Source organism: Dryobates pubescens, chromosome 1 (assembly GCF_014839835.1).
Source record: "Dryobates pubescens isolate bDryPub1 chromosome 1, bDryPub1.pri, whole genome shotgun sequence".
Classification (NCBI taxonomy): Eukaryota; Metazoa; Chordata; class Aves; order Piciformes; family Picidae; genus Dryobates; species Dryobates pubescens.
Genome location: NC_071612.1, coordinates 59,688,983 through 59,710,322, shown reverse-complemented (window position 1 = coordinate 59,710,322; position 21,340 = coordinate 59,688,983). Strand labels below are relative to the sequence as shown.

The 21,340-nt window shown below is 44.2% G+C and overlaps 2 protein-coding genes across 2 annotated transcripts in view; one reads left to right on the top strand and one right to left on the bottom strand.

Annotated features, from left to right (window-relative positions):
• Positions 1-21,340, top strand: part of SYN2 (synapsin II) — a 283,986-nt gene that overhangs the window by 147,407 nt on the left and 115,239 nt on the right. The window contains exon 5 of the mRNA XM_054166626.1: positions 6,716-6,805. Coding sequence (XP_054022601.1) covers positions 6,716-6,805 — 90 coding nt within the window. The remainder of the gene's footprint in view (positions 1-6,715; positions 6,806-21,340) is intronic.
• The window catches only part of TIMP4 (TIMP metallopeptidase inhibitor 4), a 40,729-nt gene continuing 30,706 nt past the window's right edge, over positions 11,318-21,340 (bottom strand). The window contains exons 3-5 of the mRNA XM_009905590.2: positions 14,446-14,560; positions 13,207-13,331; positions 11,318-12,182 (exon numbers count right to left, since the gene is read on the bottom strand). Of these exons, the coding sequence (XP_009903892.1) occupies positions 11,985-12,182; positions 13,207-13,331; positions 14,446-14,560 (438 nt within the window). The 3' untranslated portion in view covers positions 11,318-11,984. The remainder of the gene's footprint in view (positions 12,183-13,206; positions 13,332-14,445; positions 14,561-21,340) is intronic.

Here is a 21,340-nt window from a genome sequence, read left to right as displayed (position 1 = left end):
TCTAGTTGTGAGGTCTGTTGGGACAGGTTGGACTTGATGATCCTTGGGGTCTCTTCCAACCTTGGTTATACTGTGATACTGTGAAATTTCTATATGGAAATCCGGAAGTAAACTGGCGTTGCATGGAATTTAGTCACTTTGTAAGGTGCCCACTCCTTAGAGCAGTGAATGATGAGTTAAATCTCAGCTGAAGTGTTGGTTTTTTCATGGCAGGAAGACTAAAAGTTGTTCAGAGTTTCACTAGCCCTTGTCTGGTTGGATAAAACTGAAAGTGATCTGGTTTGCTCCAGTGAATTTTGTTATCATTTTAGCTGTTCCCATGAAGAGGGCCAGTTGGGGAACTTCCACTGTCAGTAGAAGCAAGCCTTCAATTCTGAAGAGGACAAGTAATGCACACAGTGAAGGGGGAAAAAAATCTCTGAGAGAAAAGGTTTTTTACTAATAAAAAGCTCAGTGGTGCTTCCCTAATAGGGAGCAAATGTACAAGGAAATGTGAAGAGTGTCATTGCATGCAAATCTTCTTCAGCCTACCAGGGAATTCCCCTCTGGAATGGAAAATGATCTCTATCCTTCAGCCTGGAGAGTGAGATTAGGAGCTTGCTGGAATTAAAGGTCACACAAAACACCCTCTGGAGCTATTAATTTTAAATTTCATAACTAATTATCTTTGAGGAAGAAGTTTGTGAGGTTTCTTTAGGAAAAGAGCTGAGCCTTGCAGGGGTGACATGTGTGTAATTAAAATGCATTGAAATTCATCTCAAGTGATAAATAAAGCCATTATTCAAATCTTTATGAGGCTGGCAGATTTATTTACTTTCTTTTTCTTTTCTTTGTCACTGTAGGCTGCTTCCTTACAGTGCAGTCTATGCAGGCAAACGTATAGTGTTCCATTTCACAGTATCACAGTATCACAGTAACTAAGGTTGGAAGAGACCCCAAGGATCATCAAGTCCAACCTGTTCCAACAGACCTCACAACTAGACCATGGCACCAAGTGCCACGTCCAGTCTCCCCTTGAACACCTCCAGGGACGGTGACTCCACCACCTCCCTGGGCAGCCCATTCCAATGACGAACGACTCGCTCAGTGAAGAACTTTTTCCTCACCTCGAGTCTAAACCTCCCCTGGCACAGCTTGAGACTGTGTCCCCTTGTTCTGGTGCTGGTTGCCTGGGAGAAGAGACCAACCCCCTCCTGTCTACAACCACCTTTCAGGTAGTTGTAGAGGGCAATGAGGTCACCCCTGATCCTTCTCTTCTCCAGGCTAAACAACCCCAGCTCCCTCAGCCTCTCCTCACAGGGCTGTGCTCAAGGCCTCTCCCCAGCCTTGTTGCCCTTCTCTGGACACGTTCAAGTGTCTCGATGTCCTTCCTAAACTGAGAGGCCCAGAACTGGACACAGTACTCAAGGTACATAATCATTCAGGACACAGTTAAGAAGATGGGGTGAGGAAGAGTGAGCATCTCAACATCCTTCTTAAATTGAGGGGCCCAGAACTGGACACAGTAATTTCACCCCTCAGCACTGAGACACATTTAATACATTTAGAAAAGGGCAAATTTAGACTCGAGGTGAGGAAAAAGTTCTTCACTGAGCGAGTCATTCGTCATTGGGATGTGCTGCCCAGGGAGGTGGTGGAGTCACCGTCCCTGGAGGTGTTCAAGGGGAGATTGGACGTGGCACTTGGTGCCATGGTCTAGTTGTGAGGTCTGTTGGGACAGGTTGGACTTGATGATCCTTGGGGTCTCTTCCAACCTTAGTTATACTGTGATACTGTGATATTGTGAAAGCTTTTAAGCGAAACCAAAGGGAAGTAGTGTCTCTTTTAACTTAGTTTTTCTTCTTATCTATGTCCTACTGTGTTGGAGAGGAGGAAAAGTGCAGCTGATGCTCTCCTGTTCTTTCATGGAAGAGCAATCTATAGGCCTAGATCTCAAACCTTTTAATCCTAGGCCTAGATGTGAAAGCATTTGATCTCTAGGAGCAGAGAGAAGAGCTGGCATTCCAAAGAAGGTTACCACATCCCACTGTTGTCCTATTTAAAAAAAATATGTGAAAACCACAGGTTCAGTTTTGGCCTTTCACTCCAAGAAGGACATTGAGGTCCTAGAGCAGGCCTAGAGAAGGCCAACAAAGCCGATGAAGGGCATGGAGAACAGGTCTGGTGAGGAGCACCAGGTCTGGCATTGTTCAGCCTGGATGAGAGGAGACTTAGGGGAGACCTCTCCAACTCCCTGGAAGGTGGGGGTTGCTCTCTTCTCCAGAGAGCAACAAGAGGCAATGGCCTCAAGTTGTACGAGGGGAGGTTTAGGCTGCACACAAGGAATGATTTCTTCCCTAAAAGGGTTGTCAAGCCCTGGCACAGGTTGCCCAGGGAGGTGGTGGAAGCCTCATCACTGGAGGTTTTTGCAGCCAGGCTGGATGTGGCTCTGGGCAACCTGATGTAGTGTGAGGTGTCCCTGGCTATGGCTGAGGGGTTGGAACTGGGTGATCCTTGAGGTCCCTTCCAACCCCGAAAATTCTGTGATTCTAGATATGATGTGAGTGACATCATTTAGTGGTGACCCAGCCGTGCTGGGTTAACAGCTGGACTTGACAATCAGAGAAAGGTAGGCGTTGGAAGGGACCTCCAGAGATCTTCTAGTCCAGATGATCTTAAAGGTCTCATCCAACCAAAACAATTGTGTGATTCTGTTCTTTGACTCATGCTGAAATAGGAGTTTGTTTCTTTTAGACAATTGTTAAAATCTCCCAGGGTGTTTAAAATACTTCAAATGTAGGGTGACTCAGTATTCTCCATATCATGAACATCCCATATCTGAAAACATTCAGCATTCTATTAAATACTAATTCAGCAGTTTATCATCTAAGAAGATCATGTTCTTGCCCAGGGAGGGATTTGATAAAGGTTATTCTGATTTCAAATGTGTCTTTTTAGGTCATATGAGCTAGCCTAGTAAAACAAAATCATTTCAAAACTCAGATCAAGGCAAAACATCAGTATGTCCTGTTTGGTGTGGGGTTTTAAAGACTTGTTTAATAACATCCAAAACATGTCAAATCAAACTTGTTAATCTAGTTTCCAGCAGCCTTTTAAAAGCCTTTTTTGGATAGAAGAGCAGACAGTGTGCTGTTTGATATCACAGTATCACAGTACATTAGAGGTTGGAAGGGACCTCCAGAGATCATCAAACCCAACCCCCCTGCCAGAGCAGCATCACCCAGGGCAGTCTGCACAGCAATGCATCCAGGTGGGGTTTGAATGTGTTCAGAGAAGGAGACTCCACAACCTCTCTGGGCAGCCTTCTCCAGGGCTCTGTCACCCCCACTGTAAAGAAGTTTCTCCTCATGTTGAGCTGAAACCTTCTGTCTTCAAGATTATATCCATTGTTTCTTGTCTTATTACTGCATACCCCTGAAAAGAGCTTGGCTCCCTCCACTTGACACCCACCCCTCAGATTTTGATAGACATTGATCAGATCCCCTCTGTCTTCTGACTAAACAGCCCCAGGGCTCTCAGTCTCTCTTCACAGGGGAGGTGCTCAAGTCCCCTAATCATCCTCATGTCTCTCCAGTGGACTCTCTCCAGCAGGTCTCTGTCTCTCTTGAACTGGGGATCCCAAACCTGCACACAGCATTCCAGGTGTGGTCTTAGCAGGGCAGAGTAGAATGGGAGAAGAACCTCCCTACCCCTGCTGGCCATACTTTTCTTGATGCCCCCCAGGACACTTTTGGCTCTCCTGGCCACAAGGGCACATTGCTGTCCCATGCAGAACTTGCTGCCCACCAGCACTCCAAGGTCTTTCTCCATGGAGCTGCTCTCCAGCAGGGACAGCCTCTAACCTGTACTGGTGCCTGTTGTTATTCATCCTCAGGTGCAGGATTCTTCACTTGTCCTTATTGAACATCGTGAGGTTTGCCTGCACCCAGCCTGTCCAGGTCATGTTGGATGGCAGCACAGCCTGAGGTGTGTCAGCCACCTCCCAGTTTTGTATCATCAGAACTTGCTGAGGGTTCACTCAATCCCCTCAGCCAGGTTGTTGATAAAGATACTGACCAAAACTGGACCCAGTACTGATCCCTGGGGAACACCACTGGCCACAGGCTTCCAAGTTGACTCTGTGCCACTGATGACAACCCTCTGAGCTCTGCTGTTGAGCCAGTATGTTCATCCTGTTTGTAAACTCTGTGTAGCTTCCAAAATCTCCAGGGTACAGCAGGATTTTCTGAAGTGGCCTCTATTCAACTGGTGTGTGTTTGGTTCAGCTGCTCAAAAGGAAAATGTAAAAGATACAGTCCAGATCACACCTAAAAAATCGATAGGAGGTCATTAAACCATAAATGAAATTCTTTTATAAACTGTCCTGTAGCAAGCAAGGGAAATAAGAAATATTTCTAGCAGTTTAAGGATGCACAATTAAAGTGGTAAAATTCTGTGTGAACTTGGGTTGAATTTATGAGATTGCCTTTTTTAAGGGAAACAAGTTAGACAAGAGATGCCTAAAGTGGTAAACACAGGGCTGAAGCAGCAGCCCAGCAGGGGTAAAGGACAAAGCATTCCCCAGATCTGCAGGAAATCTGCCTCAGGAAATCCAAACCTATATTTCCTACATGCTATTTCAAAGCTTAATGAGGAGATTAGAGAGTAATTTAGAGTGGTAGATGTCTATTATCTGTGGCTGGTACTATTTTATTTTAAGTAAACAAGCATTTGCTCCTATTAATCTGAATTATAGCTTGCTTGCTTCTTGAGTGGATGCCACAACCCCTACCAACAGTATCAGCTTCTCACTGGTTGTTGCTTGCTTTCAGTGAAAACAGAAACTAGAATAAGGAAAGAAACACACAGGAAATACAATTGCTTGTAAAGTTGCTTGTTTAAAGATAGGTAAATAGATTTGCTTCAAGGTAAGAATTATTTGGTGGAAGTCATGTCTTTACTGGGCAGTATTTGCTTATGAAATTTTGAGTCTGGATCGTGGATGAGAACAGAAACAAATAGTGAGTTGTCAGGAATCCTGCTTGCAAACCACCTTATTTTGGGAGCTGTGATAAATATTTCCTATCCTTCAGGCCTGCTTTGTACTGCACACCATCTCACTAGGATGTCTTCATCTTTTTGCTGCAAACTACTCATCATGGAAGTATTTTCCACTGGGCTTCAAAAATTACAATATATTTTACCCAACCTAAGTAAACACCACTGAATTAAGCATGCTCTCCGTGCCAGCTGGAAATGTGATGCAAAGCTTTCATCATTTTTTTTTTCCACCCCCCACTTTTAAACAGTTTTTGCTATCCCTGCCCCTTAAATTGCATTAAGAGGGTAGGTGCTTGATCAAACTGCATTATGGACAGAGTTGTATTGTTCTTTGCTTTCCCCCCACCTCCTGTTTGTAACTAGCAAATCCCACTGCTCAAACGCTCCTTGTTTATGTCTCATGTTGGCATAATGACAATTCAACACATCACAGGCATGTACAAGCCAGAGCTTTAGAGTCCCGAAACAATAGTGGTCCTTTGACTGCCAAAGCTGTCCTGCTCCCTAGAAACCTCCATCGCTGAGCCCTCATTTCTAGAGTCAGGTTTTGAGCTGTTAAAACAGAGGAGTTGACCTGCTCAGGGAAGAGAAAGAGCAGCCACAAAATACATTTCTGTTTGCTAAAGAATTCTTTGTCCTTTTTGTGTTTAAATGTAGTTTTGCTTTCCATGTTGCTACAGTCTGGTGTGTAGGCAGGCTGGATATGACAGAGGAAGGCTCCAGAAAGAAACTATTAATACCAATGGCAATAACATGTGGCTGTTTGAGCCATCAGCATCTTTGCTGATCATGGAAGAAGGGTGGTGTAGCTCTGGTACATGGCTAGACCCTAGGAAATGAAAATTCTCTTACTTGTTCTTCACCTAACTTGTTCCATTGTGATATAGGTTTGGTGGTGCTGTGGTTGGGGATAGCCCTACTGACTGCAGGGGGGTTGGACTAGATGACCTTTAAAGGTCACATCCAGCCCAGTATGTTCTATGATTTAATGGATTTAAATGGGAAGAGGGGAGATGTGAAGTGGATGTTAGGAAGAGATTCTTTCCAGTGAGGGTGGGGAGACACTGGAACAGGTTCCCTAGGGAGGCTGTGGATGCTCCCTCCCTGGAGAAGTTCAAGGCCAGGCTGGATGAGGCCTCGGACAACCTGGGCTAGTGGGAGGTGTCCCTGCCCATGGCAGGGGGGTTGGAACTAGATAATGCTTAAGGTCCCTTCCAACCCAACCCATTCTAGGATTCTATGTAGTTACTGCTTTTTCTCTGTTTCCCAGCTTTGCAAAGTTGCTTTTCAATGTCAGCGAGGTGCTGGAGGCTAAAGGAATGCAAAGTAAATTTGATCTTTAGATTAAAGGTGGTAGAAAATGCAAAAGTAGATAGAGCTTTAAATACATAGGCTCTCAGTTATCTGAAAACCAGTGTTCTAATACATTTGGTTTTCTGTACATGGGAAGGCTTAACTCTTAGAAAGAATGTTCTTTGTTACTCTGTGAGTGCAGTCATGGCTCGGATGGATTACAAAGGTGTGTGTGGGAGAAAGGAACAGAGAAGGTGGATAACATTTGTTTGCTGAGTTTATGAAACGTGAAATATAAGGAGCAAAACAACAATATGAGCTCCTTTGGACAGGCTGTGGCTTTTCTCCTAAGCTCTTTCTTTTGTTTTGCTTTATTTTACAGTTTGCCCAGCTGGTTTCTGTCTTCAAAACGTTGGGTCCAGAGAAGTTCCCTTTAATTGAGCAAACGTTCTATCCAAATCACAAGGAAATGGTAAGTGCAAAACTCATTGCTCCTTCTTACTGTGCACCACTGGAAAGAGCTTGGCCCCCTCCACTTGACACCCACCCAGCAGGCATTGATCAGATCTCCCTTCAGCCTTCTCTTCTCCAGACTAAACGGCCCCAGGTCTCAGTCTCTCTTCATAGGAGAGATGTTCAAGTCCTGCAATCACCCTTGCAGCTCCCTATTGGACTCTTTCCAGCAGGTCTCTATCTCTCTTGAACTGGGGAGCCCAAAACTGGACACAGTATTCCAGGTGTGGTCTCAGCACGGCAGAATAGAGGGGCAGAAGAACCTCTCTAGCCCTGCTGGCCACACTTTTCTTGATGCACCCCAGGACACCCAGGATGTCCCTGCTTGCTGCAGGGGGGTTGATCTAGATGGCCTGTAGTGATCCCTTCCAAGCCAAACCATTTTGTGCAAACTCCAGATACCTGTGGGCTGAGTTTGGAGCTGAGCATGCCAGAGGTACTGCGATGCTTTGGCTTCTTCAGCTTCTTCTGTCACATGGTGATCATTTGTACTGAGGCTCTAGGCAGCAGCAAATGGTAAACAAAGAAAGATGCCATCCCTTTGTGTAAAAATGGAGCTGCTTTAATGAAACACTTTTTGAAACAGAAACATTCATCTCGGACTGATTAAAACTGTACAAAATGCCATCAGGCTTTCTGAACTCATTGCTGGTTGAGTCATATCTGCAGCCTTTCCCTCAGTAATTAGTTCTCTTTGTTTCACTACATTCCCACCTCTCATGTTCTCTGTCATGAAAAAAAAACACCAAGCCAACCCACCAAAACCCCAGCCAGCTTTTGCAACAGAACTGTTGGACAACTTAATTAAAACTTAAGTGGAACTCTGAGGAAAAGGCAATGAAGTTTGAGGTGGTGTTTTTTCCATCATTCACCTGCACAGTCTCCCTCCTCTGTTCTTTTCTCTACCCTTATCCTAAGTCATGTGAGTCATTTCCAAATTAAAAGCAAATGCTGCACCAGGCTGGATTTCTACTCTAACCTTTTGCATAATGCATACACAGCTTCCAGAAGTAAAAATACGATGCTGTAAAAAATAATCTGCTGTTGATAATACATCAGTGCCACTGGAGTCAAAAACTTGAGAGGAAAAGAACATATTTGGAGTTGTTGTATTGTAGTGAATCCATTTCATAATCATTTCCAGTGCTGGATCTCAGGGAAAATAAGCCATCATTCTGTTTTGTAGAGCTTTTCTTACCATATTTATTGAGATGGGTAAAAACAATTGAAAAATAGGTATCTTTGCACTGCCCATTGTGGGAGGTTTAGCCAGCTTTATGCTCAGGCAGGAATGAAACTGGATGGCCATTCGTTTTAAAACACTTCATATGGGATACTTTATGGCAGGTCAGGCATAAAAATGCTTTTTAAAGTGATTATGGCATACAATTAATATTACAGTCCATAAATACTGCAGGAAACATTTCACAAGGTATGTACCAAAGGCAGTCTGAGCTGAGTTAGTTGAGTTTAAGGCCTAATTACTATAAAACTGAAACAGAAAACAGAAAATCAGTGCTGGGCCCCATGTTCTTTAACATCTTTATTGATGATCTGGACGACGACATTGAGTCCATCATCAGTAAACTTGCTGACGACACCAAGCTGGGGGCAGGAGTTGATCTGCTGGAGGGTAGAGAGGCTCTGCAGAGGGACCTCAACTGGCTGGACAGATGGGCAGAGTCCAAGGGCATGAGATTGAACACATCCAAGTGCCGGGTTCTGCACATTGGCCACAACAACCCCATGCAGAGCTACAGGCTGGGGTCAGAGTGGCTGGAGAGCAGCCAGGTGGAGAGAGACCTGGGGGTACAGGTTGATGGAAGGCTGAACATGAGCCTGCAGTGTGCCCAGGCAGCCAAGAGGGCCAATGGCATCCTGGCCTGCATCAGGAACAGTGTGGCCAGCAGGAGCAGGGAGGTCATTCTGCCCCTGTACACTGCACTGGTTAGGCCACACCTTGAGTCCTGTGTCCAGTTCTGGGCCCCTCAGTTTAGGAAGAAGGTTGACTTGCTGGAACGAGTCCAGAGAAGGGCAACAAAGTTGGTGAGGGGTTTGGAACACAAGCCCTATGAGGAGAGACTGAGGGAGCTGGGGTTGCTTAGCCTGGAGAAAAGGAGGCTTGGGGGTGACCTTATCACTCTCTACAACTACCTGAAGGGAGGTTGTAGACAGACAGATGTTGGTCTCTTCTCCCAGGCAGCCAGTACCAGAACAAGAGGACACAGTCTCAGGCTGCACCAGGGGAGGTTTAGGTTAGATGTTAGGAAGAAGTTCTATACAGAGAGAGTGATTGCCCATTGGAATGGGCTGCCTGGGGAGGTGGTGGAGTCACCATCATTGGAGGTTTTCAGGTGAAGACTTGATGGGGTGCTTGGTGCCGTGGGTTAGTTGTTTAGGTGGGTTGGATTGGTTGATGGGTTGGACGCGATGATCTTGAAGGTCTCTTCCAACCTGGTTTATTCTATTGTTCTATTGTTCTAAAATATCCATTTGCTGCAGAGTGCTACTCAAAAGACACCACTACATCAAAATGGATTTGGAAACAAATGCTGCACTGTGCCTGTATTGAATATTAATTAGCATATGCTTGAGTCTGACTCTGGATGGTTATTAAGCTCTTGCAGGCCTGTGTAGGAGTTGGTTCGGTTTGACCTGAGGACATGAGGCTTGGGATTGAAATTAGTAAATTAGTAACGGCACTGACAGCAGATAATGGCTGCAAAATCTATCCCTTTGTGGAAGAAGAAAAACTTTTCCATTTTATTTCTGTAGTTTGGATATTAGCAAGAATTTCTTTACTGAAAGAGTGGTCAGGCATTGGAACAGGCTGTCCAGGGGTATGGTGGAGTCACAGAATGACAGAATCACCAAGGCTGGAAGAGACCTCAAAGAGTCACCATCCCTGGAGGTGTTCAGAATTGAGCACTTTAGGGCATGGTCTAGCAGTCATGGAGGGATTGGGTAGAAGGTTGGACTTGATGATCTTAGAGGTCCACATTAGCATTAGGTGATTCTTTTTTTTTGTCTTTAGCAATACAGAATACGAGCAAAGTTTTACATCTGGAAGCATAAATATACAGTGTCTTAAATCAGGGCTGTATATTAAACCAGCAAAACTGATTTGCAGTGAATAAAAAGAGAAACATTGGCTGTTCAAGGGCATGAATTGCTCAAAGGAATAATGGCAGGCCTCCCTGTTTGCTTTCATTAGAATTGTGACATTTTAGCCAAAATAAAAGTGATTAAGGATCTTTATTCTCACAACAGTGTTTCCAAACCTTTAAGTATGGATTAATGCAGTTGTCAAAATCAGCATTAGAAAGGTGAACTGAATAGATCCCAAAAACCATTTATGCAGGTGGGTTTTTTTGCAAGTCTGTGTTGTATATCCAATCCAACCTATCTTGGGATGTGCCAAGATACATGGGAGATGCTTAATTTTATGTCCAAAGTACTGCTTCATCAAAGTCAATGGTGTTAGAGCTGCCTCTGCACTTACAGATGTGCTTATGTTCTGTGCAAGCTGAAGTCCCAATGCTTTCATAAGGATTGGATAACAAACAGCCTAAAGGAACTATGTGGAACACTGGAGCCTTGAACCCTTGGACAGTAAGAGCTCTGATTCCTGATGAGCCCACAGGCTGGAAATGTCCCACTGCGGTTAGCAGGAATGAGCAAAGTGTTTGCATTAAACCTTTAAATAGACCAAATCTAACCAAACAAGACCAGAAAGGCCCTAAATCTCTGTCTGTTGTTCTAAATTCTCACGTGAGGAACACACGAGAGGGATTCCAAAACTGGAATGAAGGGAAAGGAACCCAGTGGAGAACACTGGAGAGAAAAAAGTATGCCGGAACTGGCAGCTATTAGAGATTCATACCCTACGTGGTGGTGCTTATCCCATTTCTAGCACACAAGCCGTTGGATAACTGTCTGAACTTTGGCATTTACTGATGTCACTTCTCAAGTCAGCTCACACTGTGAGCTGAATTGCTTTTGTGCAGTTAGATTATTTGTGAGAGTGGTTACTGACTACTCAGTTCAGAAACGACATTAAAAATAGCTCGTGACGCTTTTCTAGTGTAAGTTCATAAGCTCCCAAATTCATGAGGACAGAGCATGGGTAGTCATGAATGAAACATTCATGAATGTGAATGCAAATAATGAAATATGGTCAAATATTTGAGAGCTTTTTAGAAATCACCTGTGGTGTAAGTTACTCAATATCTAGTGCATAGATTCTCACATATGAGTTTCTAAAGCCACGGCTCTAGCAGCGCTGCAGTCCAATGACCTGGCCACGTATAGAGAGAGGCAGTGTCAAGCAATGCAGCTGCCATGGGGATGGACATGCTTTCTGTAAATGTAAGCACTTTTAGACTGTCATTGTTACTGTGGGTTCCCTAAAATGCTGAAGCATTGGAACATCTCTTGTCTTTCAACAAGGTGTAGCTGGTCCATAGGATTGGGTAAGAGGATTTCGATTACGAAGGGGTTTTTAACTTCCTTATCAATGCCAGTTACAGCTCTCTAGATAAAAGTACAACATAAGTAACATGCAAAATATGGAGCACAGATTGTTTTAATCACAGAAGTCTTCCACTTGTTTCAACAGATAAGGAAACAGAGGGATTTTGGAAGTCTTTCTTACAGCACATAGTTATAATACTTTACATATACACTGTACAATAATTCTTTTGTATCAGAAGACTTTCATACAGGAAAAAAAAAATAGTTCTATAAAACATTCTGTAGTTCATCAGAGAGATTTGGAATAAAACATGGGGCTCTCTTACTCTGTAGGTTAACAGAAAGAGGGGAAAAATTCAGGCAATTCTTTTGTTCTTGCACATTCCTATTGGTAAAAGGGAAGCTTGTTATGCCGGAGAGGACACAGAGGACCATTCTCAGCTCGAGCCTCTCTGTACAAAGCATAACTTTACAGAGTAGCTACCTCCAGGAGATTTGTTCCTCCTCTTGCATGAGTGCCAATTCCATGGGCTCATACTTTAGCTGTACAGGACAATCTGTGTTTGTTTCTAAGCAACAGATACATTAGACGATGGCAGTTCGAAGCTGTGAGCGTGCAGTGTTTGATGGAATTAGACTCCAAGGCTTTTTAGGAAGTGATCATTTTAAGGTTCACTGATATCAATAAACTCTTTCTCTGGCGGAGGACCACCTCGGTACCAGCTGCAAGTGCCATCGCTTCTCTTGATGCAGGCATAGTGCTTGGCTTGGTGCCCGTATAGCTTTCTTTCTATCAGCCAGTCTGTCCACAGGCATTCATTTGGGGCAGTGATTGCGCAGGGCACCATGTAGCAGGTAGTAATCTAAATATAAAATAATATGTTAGTTCACAGAATCCCAGAATCACTGCATGGCAGGGGTTGGATGGGACCCCTGAGAATCATGCAGTCCAGCCCCCTGCTAAAGCAGGGTCACCCACAGCAGGCTGCCCAGGATCACAATGTCCAGCTGGGTTTGGAATCCCTCCAGAGAAGAAGACTCCATAACCACTTTGGGCAGTCTGCTCCAGGGCTCCAGCACCCTCACAGCAAAGAAGTTTCTTACGTTTTGGTGAAACCTCCTGAGTTCCAGTTTGTGCCCGCTGCCCCTCGTCCTGTTACTGTTTCCAGTATTTCAGTCTGAACACACTGCAAAGAGCCCAGCTCCATCTTCTTGCTCTCTGCCCTTTAGCTATTAATCAGCATTGGGAAGATCCCCTGTTCTCCAGGCTAAAAAGCCCCAGGTCTGTCAACCTTTCCTCCTCACAGAGATGCTTCAGTATCTTTGTGACCTTCACTGAAGTCTCTCCAGCAGTTCTCTGTCTCTCTCAAACTGAGAAGCACAGAACTGCACCTGGTACTCCAGGTGTGGCCTCACTAGGGCTGAGTAATAGGGAGGAGAACCTCCCTCAACTTGCTGGTCACACTCTTCTTAATGCCCCCCAGAAGACCATTGGCCTTCTTGGCTACAAGAACACATTGTTGGCTGATGGTGAACTTGTCCACCAGGAATCAGAGGCCCCTATTTGTGAACCTTCTTTTCATCAGGTGCCCCTCAGCTGTACTGCTGCAGGGACTTGTTCCTCCCCAGGTGCAGGACTTTACACATGCCCTTGTTGAACTTTGTAAGGTTTCCCTCCACCCAACTCTCCAGCTTGTCCAGTTCTTGATGAATGGCAGCACAGCCTGAGGGGTTGTGAGGCACTCAGTATATTGCAGGTTTCTTTGCAGTGGTATTTATTCTCAAGTATTATGAAATATATGGTGTATAAGAGAACAGTTCCCACTAGTGGACCCTGTTAGTACCTGTAAGATGAGCTCCACCATTAGTGTTTCATTCTGTACTTACTTTGCAGCCACAGCCCATTTGATATCTCTGATTAAGACTCTTCTTTTGAGACAAGGATAAATCATCCCATGGTTCAATGTAGTTGCATAAATGGATGAGGACTTTACCATCACTTAAAATTTGGCCTACAGTGTGGAAAAGAAGAAAAACAAGGCAAGCAAATCAAACTGTTTTCTAAACACTGACATCACTTGCAAGAATACCCAAAGTTTTCAACTAATTGCACCAAATGAGTCATGTTGCATCCTGCTTTCCATGAATGCAGTTATCACTGAGAGAACTCTTCTGCTGATGGCATGCTGAATAAATATAAAGGATTTAAGAAGGCTAGTTGTCAAAAGGTGCTGGTAATCAGCCAGCAAGGCATGGAAGCAAATGCAGGAGTATGCTAAACTAGTTTTTAAGGCTCTATAGAAAAATAGGTAGAGAGAAAAATCTGTAGGTGTTTAGAACCCCAGTTCTCCATGTAGGTTGTCTCATGAAGTAGGTTTTCATTTCTGGGAAATCAGTCCTGTTGCTTTGAAAGAAATAGTAAAGGCATACCTCCTGTTTCCTGATTACACAGTTACTGACCTTGACAGGCTTTGAAATGGATTGTTAGATGCAGGATGGAAAATAGGGAAGATCATAGCATCAGTCAGGGTTGGAAGGGACCACAAGGATCATCTAGTTCCAACCCCCCTGCCATAGGCAGGGACACCCCACACTAGATCAGCCTGGCCAGAGCCTCATCCAGCCTGGACTTAAACACCCCCAGGGATGGGGCCTCAACCACCTCCCTGGACAACCCATTCCAGGGCTTCACCACTCTCATGGGGAAGAACTTCCTCCTCACCTCCAGCCTGAATCTCCCCACCTCCAGCTTCATTCCATTCCCCCTAGTCCTATCACTACCTGAGATCCTGAGAAGTCCCTCCCCAGCCTTCTTGTAGGCCCCCTTCAGATACTGGAAGGCCACAATTAGATCACCTCAGAGCCTTCTCTTGTCCAGACTGAACAGCCCCAACTCCTTCAGTCTGTCCTCATAGGAGAGGAGCTCCAGCCCTCTGCTCATCCTCGTGGCCCTTCTCTGGACACTGCTTCACTGCTTCAGCTTTACATGATTTGTGTCTTTCAGTGCATTTGTATCATTTAATACATTAACACCTTGGGTTTTAATGAGGGCTGGCATAGTTTTGTAAAGTCCATCTAAGCAGTTCCTTCTCCTTTTAGAGGTAAATAGATCTTGTTATATTTTACCTGTCAAAAGATACTGTTTTTTGTTGTTAGCTTCTAGTTTCACTCCACAGAGTGATGAATCAAAAGGAGTATAGACATACTGGACATCCTTCAGCTTTTCAAATCCTTTAAACATCTGAAAATTAGCAGAACAGAAAGTCAGTAGTGGAAAACAAACATGACAAAAGAAAACCCAGCTGCAAGCAGCAGCTGGAAGACATGTATGGTGCATGTATACCATATACATTCCAGTTACATCGTGTGCAGAGGCTCTTTAAAAAATGCCTTGAAGTCTAAAATTAGAATCATGCATAGAGTCATAGAATTTTTAGGGTTGGAAGGGACCTCAAGGATCATCTAGATCCATGCCCCCTGCCATGGCCAGGGACACTGGGCCTGTGGTGTGGCTCAGTTGGTAGCACATAAGACCCTTAATGGGAAGCTTGTGAGTTCAAGCCTGCAGTGGGCACTATTGTCCTCCCTACTCTAGTCATGGGGTCTGTGGTGACAGGTTGGACTCGATGATCTTTGAGGTCTCTTCCAACCTTGGTGATACTGATACTTCAGGTTGCTCAGTGCCACATCTAGCATCACCTTAAAAACCTCCAGGGATGAGGCTTCTACCACCTCTCTGGGCAACCTGTTTCAGTGTCTCACCACCCTCATGGGGAAGAACTTCTTCTTAACATCCAATCTGAATCTATCCACTTCCAGTTTTGCTCTATTCCCCCCAGTCCTATCATTACCTGACACCTTAAAAAGTCCCTCCCCAGCTTTCTCATAGGCCCCTTTCAGATACTGGAAGGCCACAAGAAGGTCTCCTTGGAGCCCTCTCCTCTCCAGACTGAACAACCCCAACTCTCTCAGTCTGTCTCCGTAGGAGAGGTGCTCCAGCCCTCTGATCATCATAGTAACTATGTGAACTTAGATGAGAAAACACCAACAATTAAATCCCCTCTCTACACTAAATGAAATCTTAATTTTAGAAGGATGCTAGGTCTTAATTACTTTAAATTACAAGTTTTTCAACGAGTATTTTCAGTGTCTTTAATGAATCTTTAAAGCTTTCTCTTCAATTTAGATTCTTCTGGCATCTTCCATTTACGAAGTGACACAGAGGTAATGTGCTGCAGTATTGTAAGAGGCAAAGATTTCTCAATGTGTCAATGTGGGAAATGAAATCTTGGTTGTGTGGATCTCCAAGCACATAAACCATGCTAAAATCCTGAGCATTGCTCTTTCAATCTGTCACTAAAGCAAGCTGGTTTTCCACGTCCAGAATTTTGCCGACTGCAGCCTTCTCAAATGACTGCTGCAAAAATGGGATCCAGCTCTTACTCTTTCTCTCCTACAGCACCAAAATGGATTGGTTCAGGCTAAGAGCCCTAGCAGTGCTGAGGCTGGCTGCTCCTTGACTGGCATTTCCAACCATGACAGGAACTTCCACCCATGAGAGTAACTCCCACATAAGCCATTAAAAATACCAAAATGAATTTAATTGCGTCCAAACACGAGAGGGGACCATAAGATGCTAATCAACCTCAGAATGCCTGTCAGCACCTAACATGACATAACTGAAAGGCCAGCACTTTGGGGGCCCCATGCAGTGACTTCATGCTGTGTGTTGACAGCTGTGGACAATTGCAAGGCTCACAGCTCCCAGGGGCAGGCTCTCCCAGTTGCAGCTGGCGTCACTGGAAAATGTGTTTGTGTTACTCACGTTCTCTCAGGAGATTTAAGTAGTACAGGGCACTAGAAAGTACACTGTCGTGTGTTGATTTTTTTCTGAAGCTTTATTTATGGAATAAAAAGAGCCAGAGTTGTTGTCATTGGCCTTCTGATCCAAAAATATTAGATGTGAATTTGAAATGCGCAGTAGAAAAAACAAACACACCGAACTGACCGAAAGCAAACAAACACAACCCAAACCAGGGTCCTGTGTGAAGCAGCAGTGAAAGTCATGGAAAACACATATCGTGATGGAAATGTGCTCAGTTTAATTAGATCAAAGTAGTCTAGCCCAATATGAAGTTCTCAGAAGCATGCTCAGCCGAAGAAGCAGGAGGAAGCTGCCCAGGTGCTGGGGAGAATCTGCCTGATGATAACCCAGCATGTCAGCAGGAGCCCTGGGCCTTCCTCACCCTGCCAAAGAGAGGGGGGTCCTGAAATGTGAGTCCCCTGCTTCTGCTATGCTTGTATCTGCTGTATTCAGGGTGTTGATACAGTGTGTCTAGACACAGTAGATATTAACTACATGAACTATGCAAGTATCCTCTGACTTGTGTTCTCTTCACATTCAGAAAACTTTGGTTGGGCTACGATGCCTAGTAGGGCACAAATGTTTAATACCTCACCACTTGATCTAAATTAACTTAAGAGGCATTATGCAGACACCACAACTAGAGTTAGCTGCAAAAGAGCAAGATAAATACCTATAGCAGCTTACAATGGAAATCTGGGTACTATTTTCTCAAAGACTGGAACAGGCTTCCCAGGAAGGTGGTTGAATCCCCATGCCTGGAGGTGTTTCAGAAAGGCACAGATGTGGTGCTGAGGGCCATGGTTTAGTGCCAGCCTTTGCAGAGTTAGGGCATGATTGGACTCAATGATCCCAAAGGTATTTTCCAATCAAAGTGATTCTGTGTTTTAAATGAGTTTGGTCTTTGTTTTGTTGAGGCTTTTTGGTTGCTTGGTTGGGTTATTCTGGAAGTAACAATCTGACCTATCTGGAGTTCTGACCTAGATATTTGGTAAAACATTTCTCAAGATCGTAATCTTCTGTTTAACTCTGTAAATCACATGTGATCTTCTCTATCATACTCTCTCATCTCCTAAGAGTATGGACACTTGACAATGAGGTAAGATGGCTTGAGTCACTTCTGCACTGTGTGATCCATCTACATGGGAGGTTCTGGTGAGGCTTTATTGAGGTAGGAAAATAGGGTGAGAAATTGGGAAAACAGTGATGTGAGCCTGATGCTAAAGTCTGTATTGGCACTGTCCCTGTCCTCCTGTGGTGTAGAACCACAGTATAGCTATAGCCAGTGCACAACTATTGCTTTAAGAGCTTTTTAAAGACTAGAATAGAATAGAATAGAATAGAATAGAATAGAATAGAATAGAATAGAATAGAATTAACCAGGTTGGAAAAGACCTTGCAGATCATGGAGTCCAACCTCTCACCCAACACCATCTAATCAACTAAACCATGCAACCAAGCACCCCACCCATTCTCTTCTTAAACACTTCCAGTGATGGTGACTCCACCACCTCCCTGGGCAGCACATTCCAATGGGCAATCACACTTTCTATGAAGCATTTCTTCCTAACATCCAGCCTCAACCTCCCCTGGCACAGCTTGAGACTGTGCCCTCTTGTTCTGTCACTGGGTGCCCGGGAGAAGAGACCAACCCCCACCTGGCTACAGCCTCCCTTCAGGGAGTTGTAGACAGCAAGAAGGTCTCCCCTGAGCCTCCTCTTCTCCAGGCCAAGCAACCCCAGCTCCCTCAGCCTCTCCTCACAGGGCTGTGCTCCAAACCCAGAACTGGACACAGGACTCAAGGTGTGGCCTAACCAGTGCTGAGTACAGAACAGAATGACTTCCCTGCTCCTGCTGGCCACACTATTCTTGATGCAGGCCAGGATGCCATTTGCCTTCTTGGCTGCCTGGGCACACTGCTGGCTCATGTTCAGCCTACTATCAATCAGTACCCCCAGTAGCTGTAATACTTTAAGTGCCTCAGATGTATTCCTGTTATAGTAATTGCACTCTTTTATCTTCATTATTCTCTAAGCCTTTTCAGACATATCATGGCTTATTTTTATGGCTTCATATAGTGATTAATGTCTGGCTTTAAATCTGTATGAATCATTGTGAAGTGTAGATACTGTTGTGTTTAGCTTAAGTACTTCCTCCTGTTCCCACTGTTAAAGGGGATTCCATCCCCTTGTATCACAGAATCATAGAATGGTTTGAGTGGGAATGGACCTTTGAAGGTCATCCAGTCCAAGCCCCTGCAGTCAGCATGACATCCTAACTAGAGCAGGTTGCACAGAGCCCCATTAAGCCTGACCTTGAATGTCTCCAGGGAAGGGGCCTCCACCACCTCCCTGGGCAACCTAGTGTTCCATCACCCTCATCGTAAGGAACTTACTTATCAAGGATAAAAAGCTTTTTTGAGTTTTTGAGGGCTTCCATCTAGTCAGCTTGTGTAAAAAAAGTAGTTAACAATTTTGCTTATACTAGTTTAATGTGGTTAAATGTGTTGATTTCATGTGTGAGAGGAATATCTTGAGCCTTATTTCCCTGCTCTGATAACACCGGACAGAGTGTCACAGTAGCTAATGGCTCTGTTTTAATATTTAGCTGGCTCCTCATAGTAAGTATGATGAAAAACATAAATAAAACCCAGTAACAATATTATTATTATTATTAACATCAAGATTCAATTGCAAATAAATCATGGACTTTCTTCTCTTGAATATAATGCTGTAAACATTGCAGCAGTTGGAAAAAAATGTATGGCAATGGGTGGAAGTTGAGGCACAGGAAGTTCTGTTCTTACCTTCTGTGTTACATGAGGCAAATTCTTAGCATGTCACCCCAGCCCTGCAGATATTTATGTACAGGGTGAGCCAGAAACACATAGCCAGTGCCTGAAAGGGGCCTACAAGAAAGCCAGGGAGGGGCGTTTTAGAAGGGCTTGTAGTGATAGGGCAAGAGGGAATGAATTGAAGCGTGAGAAGGGCAGGCTTAGACGGGAGATTAGGAAGAAATTCTTTACAGTGAGGGTGGTGAGACACTGGATCAGTTTGCCTGGGAAGGTCATGGATGCTTCCTCTCTGGAGGTGTTCAAGGCCAGGGTGGATGTTGCCTTGAGCAATCTGGGATGGTGGGAGCTGTCCCTGTTCATGGCAAAGGGGTTGGAACTAGATGATCTTTAAGGTCCCTCCCAACCCAAACCATGCTAGGTATCTATGGATCTGACACTGTAAAGGCTCTTTGGTTTATTATAACTGTAGGGCATCAAATTTACAATGTGAGGAATCAGTCTGTTAAGCACTCAAGAGAAAAAAGGCTGTAACAGGGGAAAGGGAATAGTCTATCATTTGGCATAGACTGGTTATTTAGAACCTTTTAAATGTTGCCACCTGAGGGAAATGAGTTCCTGCTCTGCTCAACCAAATTCTCAGTTCTTCAGGAACATGGGATAGACAAACAAGGTCACTGATCCTTGAGGCTCAGCCTGCAGATCTCTGACAAGCTGTTTCTGTGATGTTATCAGTTAGGCTGTGAACTGTCCCACCCAATGGAGACAGCCAAATCTGGCCAGCTGGATGCACCATTTATTTTAATTGGTGGCTTAAAAGCATGAGCTACTTAAAATGTCTCACTCTCTTCACTTTTTTAAGTTCATGTGGACTTTCTGGTGATATCCGTAAGAATTTCCTCTTACACTTTTAAGTTAAAATTAACAATTGCTCAGTAATGTTTCAGTCCTGCTTCATTTTTACCCCTGTGCCAGCTCTGAACTATATGCTTAGAACATACCACATTCTATCACTCTTTGTCAGTTCCTGTGTGATTCAAGGGGCGCAGGCAGAATTGCCATTATGGATTTGTTGTCTGTGCCAGGCTGACTTTGCCAGTTATTCCACCAAAGAGTCACAGTTTACTGAAGATCTTCTTCACTCAGCCATTCTGTGTTGCAGATATTTCAAACAAAAGTATTTTTTTCTGTTTCTTCTGTTGGGTTTGTTAGAGACACTGAGCAGGGATCTGGGTCTCCACGCAGCTGAGAAGCCCAAGTGCTAGTATGGAAGCCTCAGCTTCAACCTCTTCTTAGCTGTGCTGACCTGTTTCTCTTTAAGCTTCTACAAAATCATAGAATTGTTTGGGTTGGGGAAGACCTTTAAGATCATTGAGTCCCTCTCTCAGGTTTGTCCAGTCCTAGTTGACTTGCCTCCTGAAGCTTAGTGGAATTAAATAAGGATCTCTGAGTGATGGCTGAGTTCTGAATAGACCTCCACTTATGGCGATGTGGGAGAAACTCCAAAGCAGCTCCAATATGTAAATGTACAGCAGAGATTTCACTGAGCTGCTACTGGAGCACAGGATTATAGACTGAAAATAACAACAGAGACTATACTTCTCCTTCTTTTCTGTGCTGAAGTGTAAGAAGATTTGCATTTCTATAAAGTCCTAAAGTGTTGCAGGGTAGCAACAGAAGATTCAAGTGCTAATGGGAGGAAAAAGAATTGCTTTGATACTTATATCCTTATTCCTGCAAAGAAACATTTGAAAATACTCTCTATAGTTTGAGGAGGCAGAAAGTGGCAGCTGGTGAAGGGTTTGGGAGCTTGTTTTAGCAAGGGAAAGAGAATTGGCTTGTTGAAGTTGCTATAAAACCTAAACTGAAGTCATGTGTGCTGAGCATTCTTGTGTGTATTTTGAGATGTTGTTGTTTACTACAGAGCTTTCCTCGTGGAAGTCCTGTGGGCTGATCTGCTGAGAGAATTTGGAGAACTGACACTTTTTTTTCTTAAAAAGCATGTAGCCATTCATGATGAGCTACTTGAGTGTGCCCTGAAAACCTCACACTACAAACCCATGCTAATAATACAAAATAGTATTCCACGATGAAACAAAAAAAAGAGATAAAACCACCTGGAAACCCTAAAACAAACACCACCCCCACCCCCACACACCAGTGCACACACACATTTTAATTGTGAGAGACTACCCCTCTGCTTTGCCCTCCAGAAACAAGTAGATTGTAAATTTTTTGACCTCACAGAGAGTTTCATAGAATCACAGGATGCTTTGGGTTGGAAAGGACATTTTAACGGTCATCCAGTCTGACCCTCGTGCAGTCAGCAGGGACATCTGCAGCTAGAGCGGGTTACTCAGAGCCCC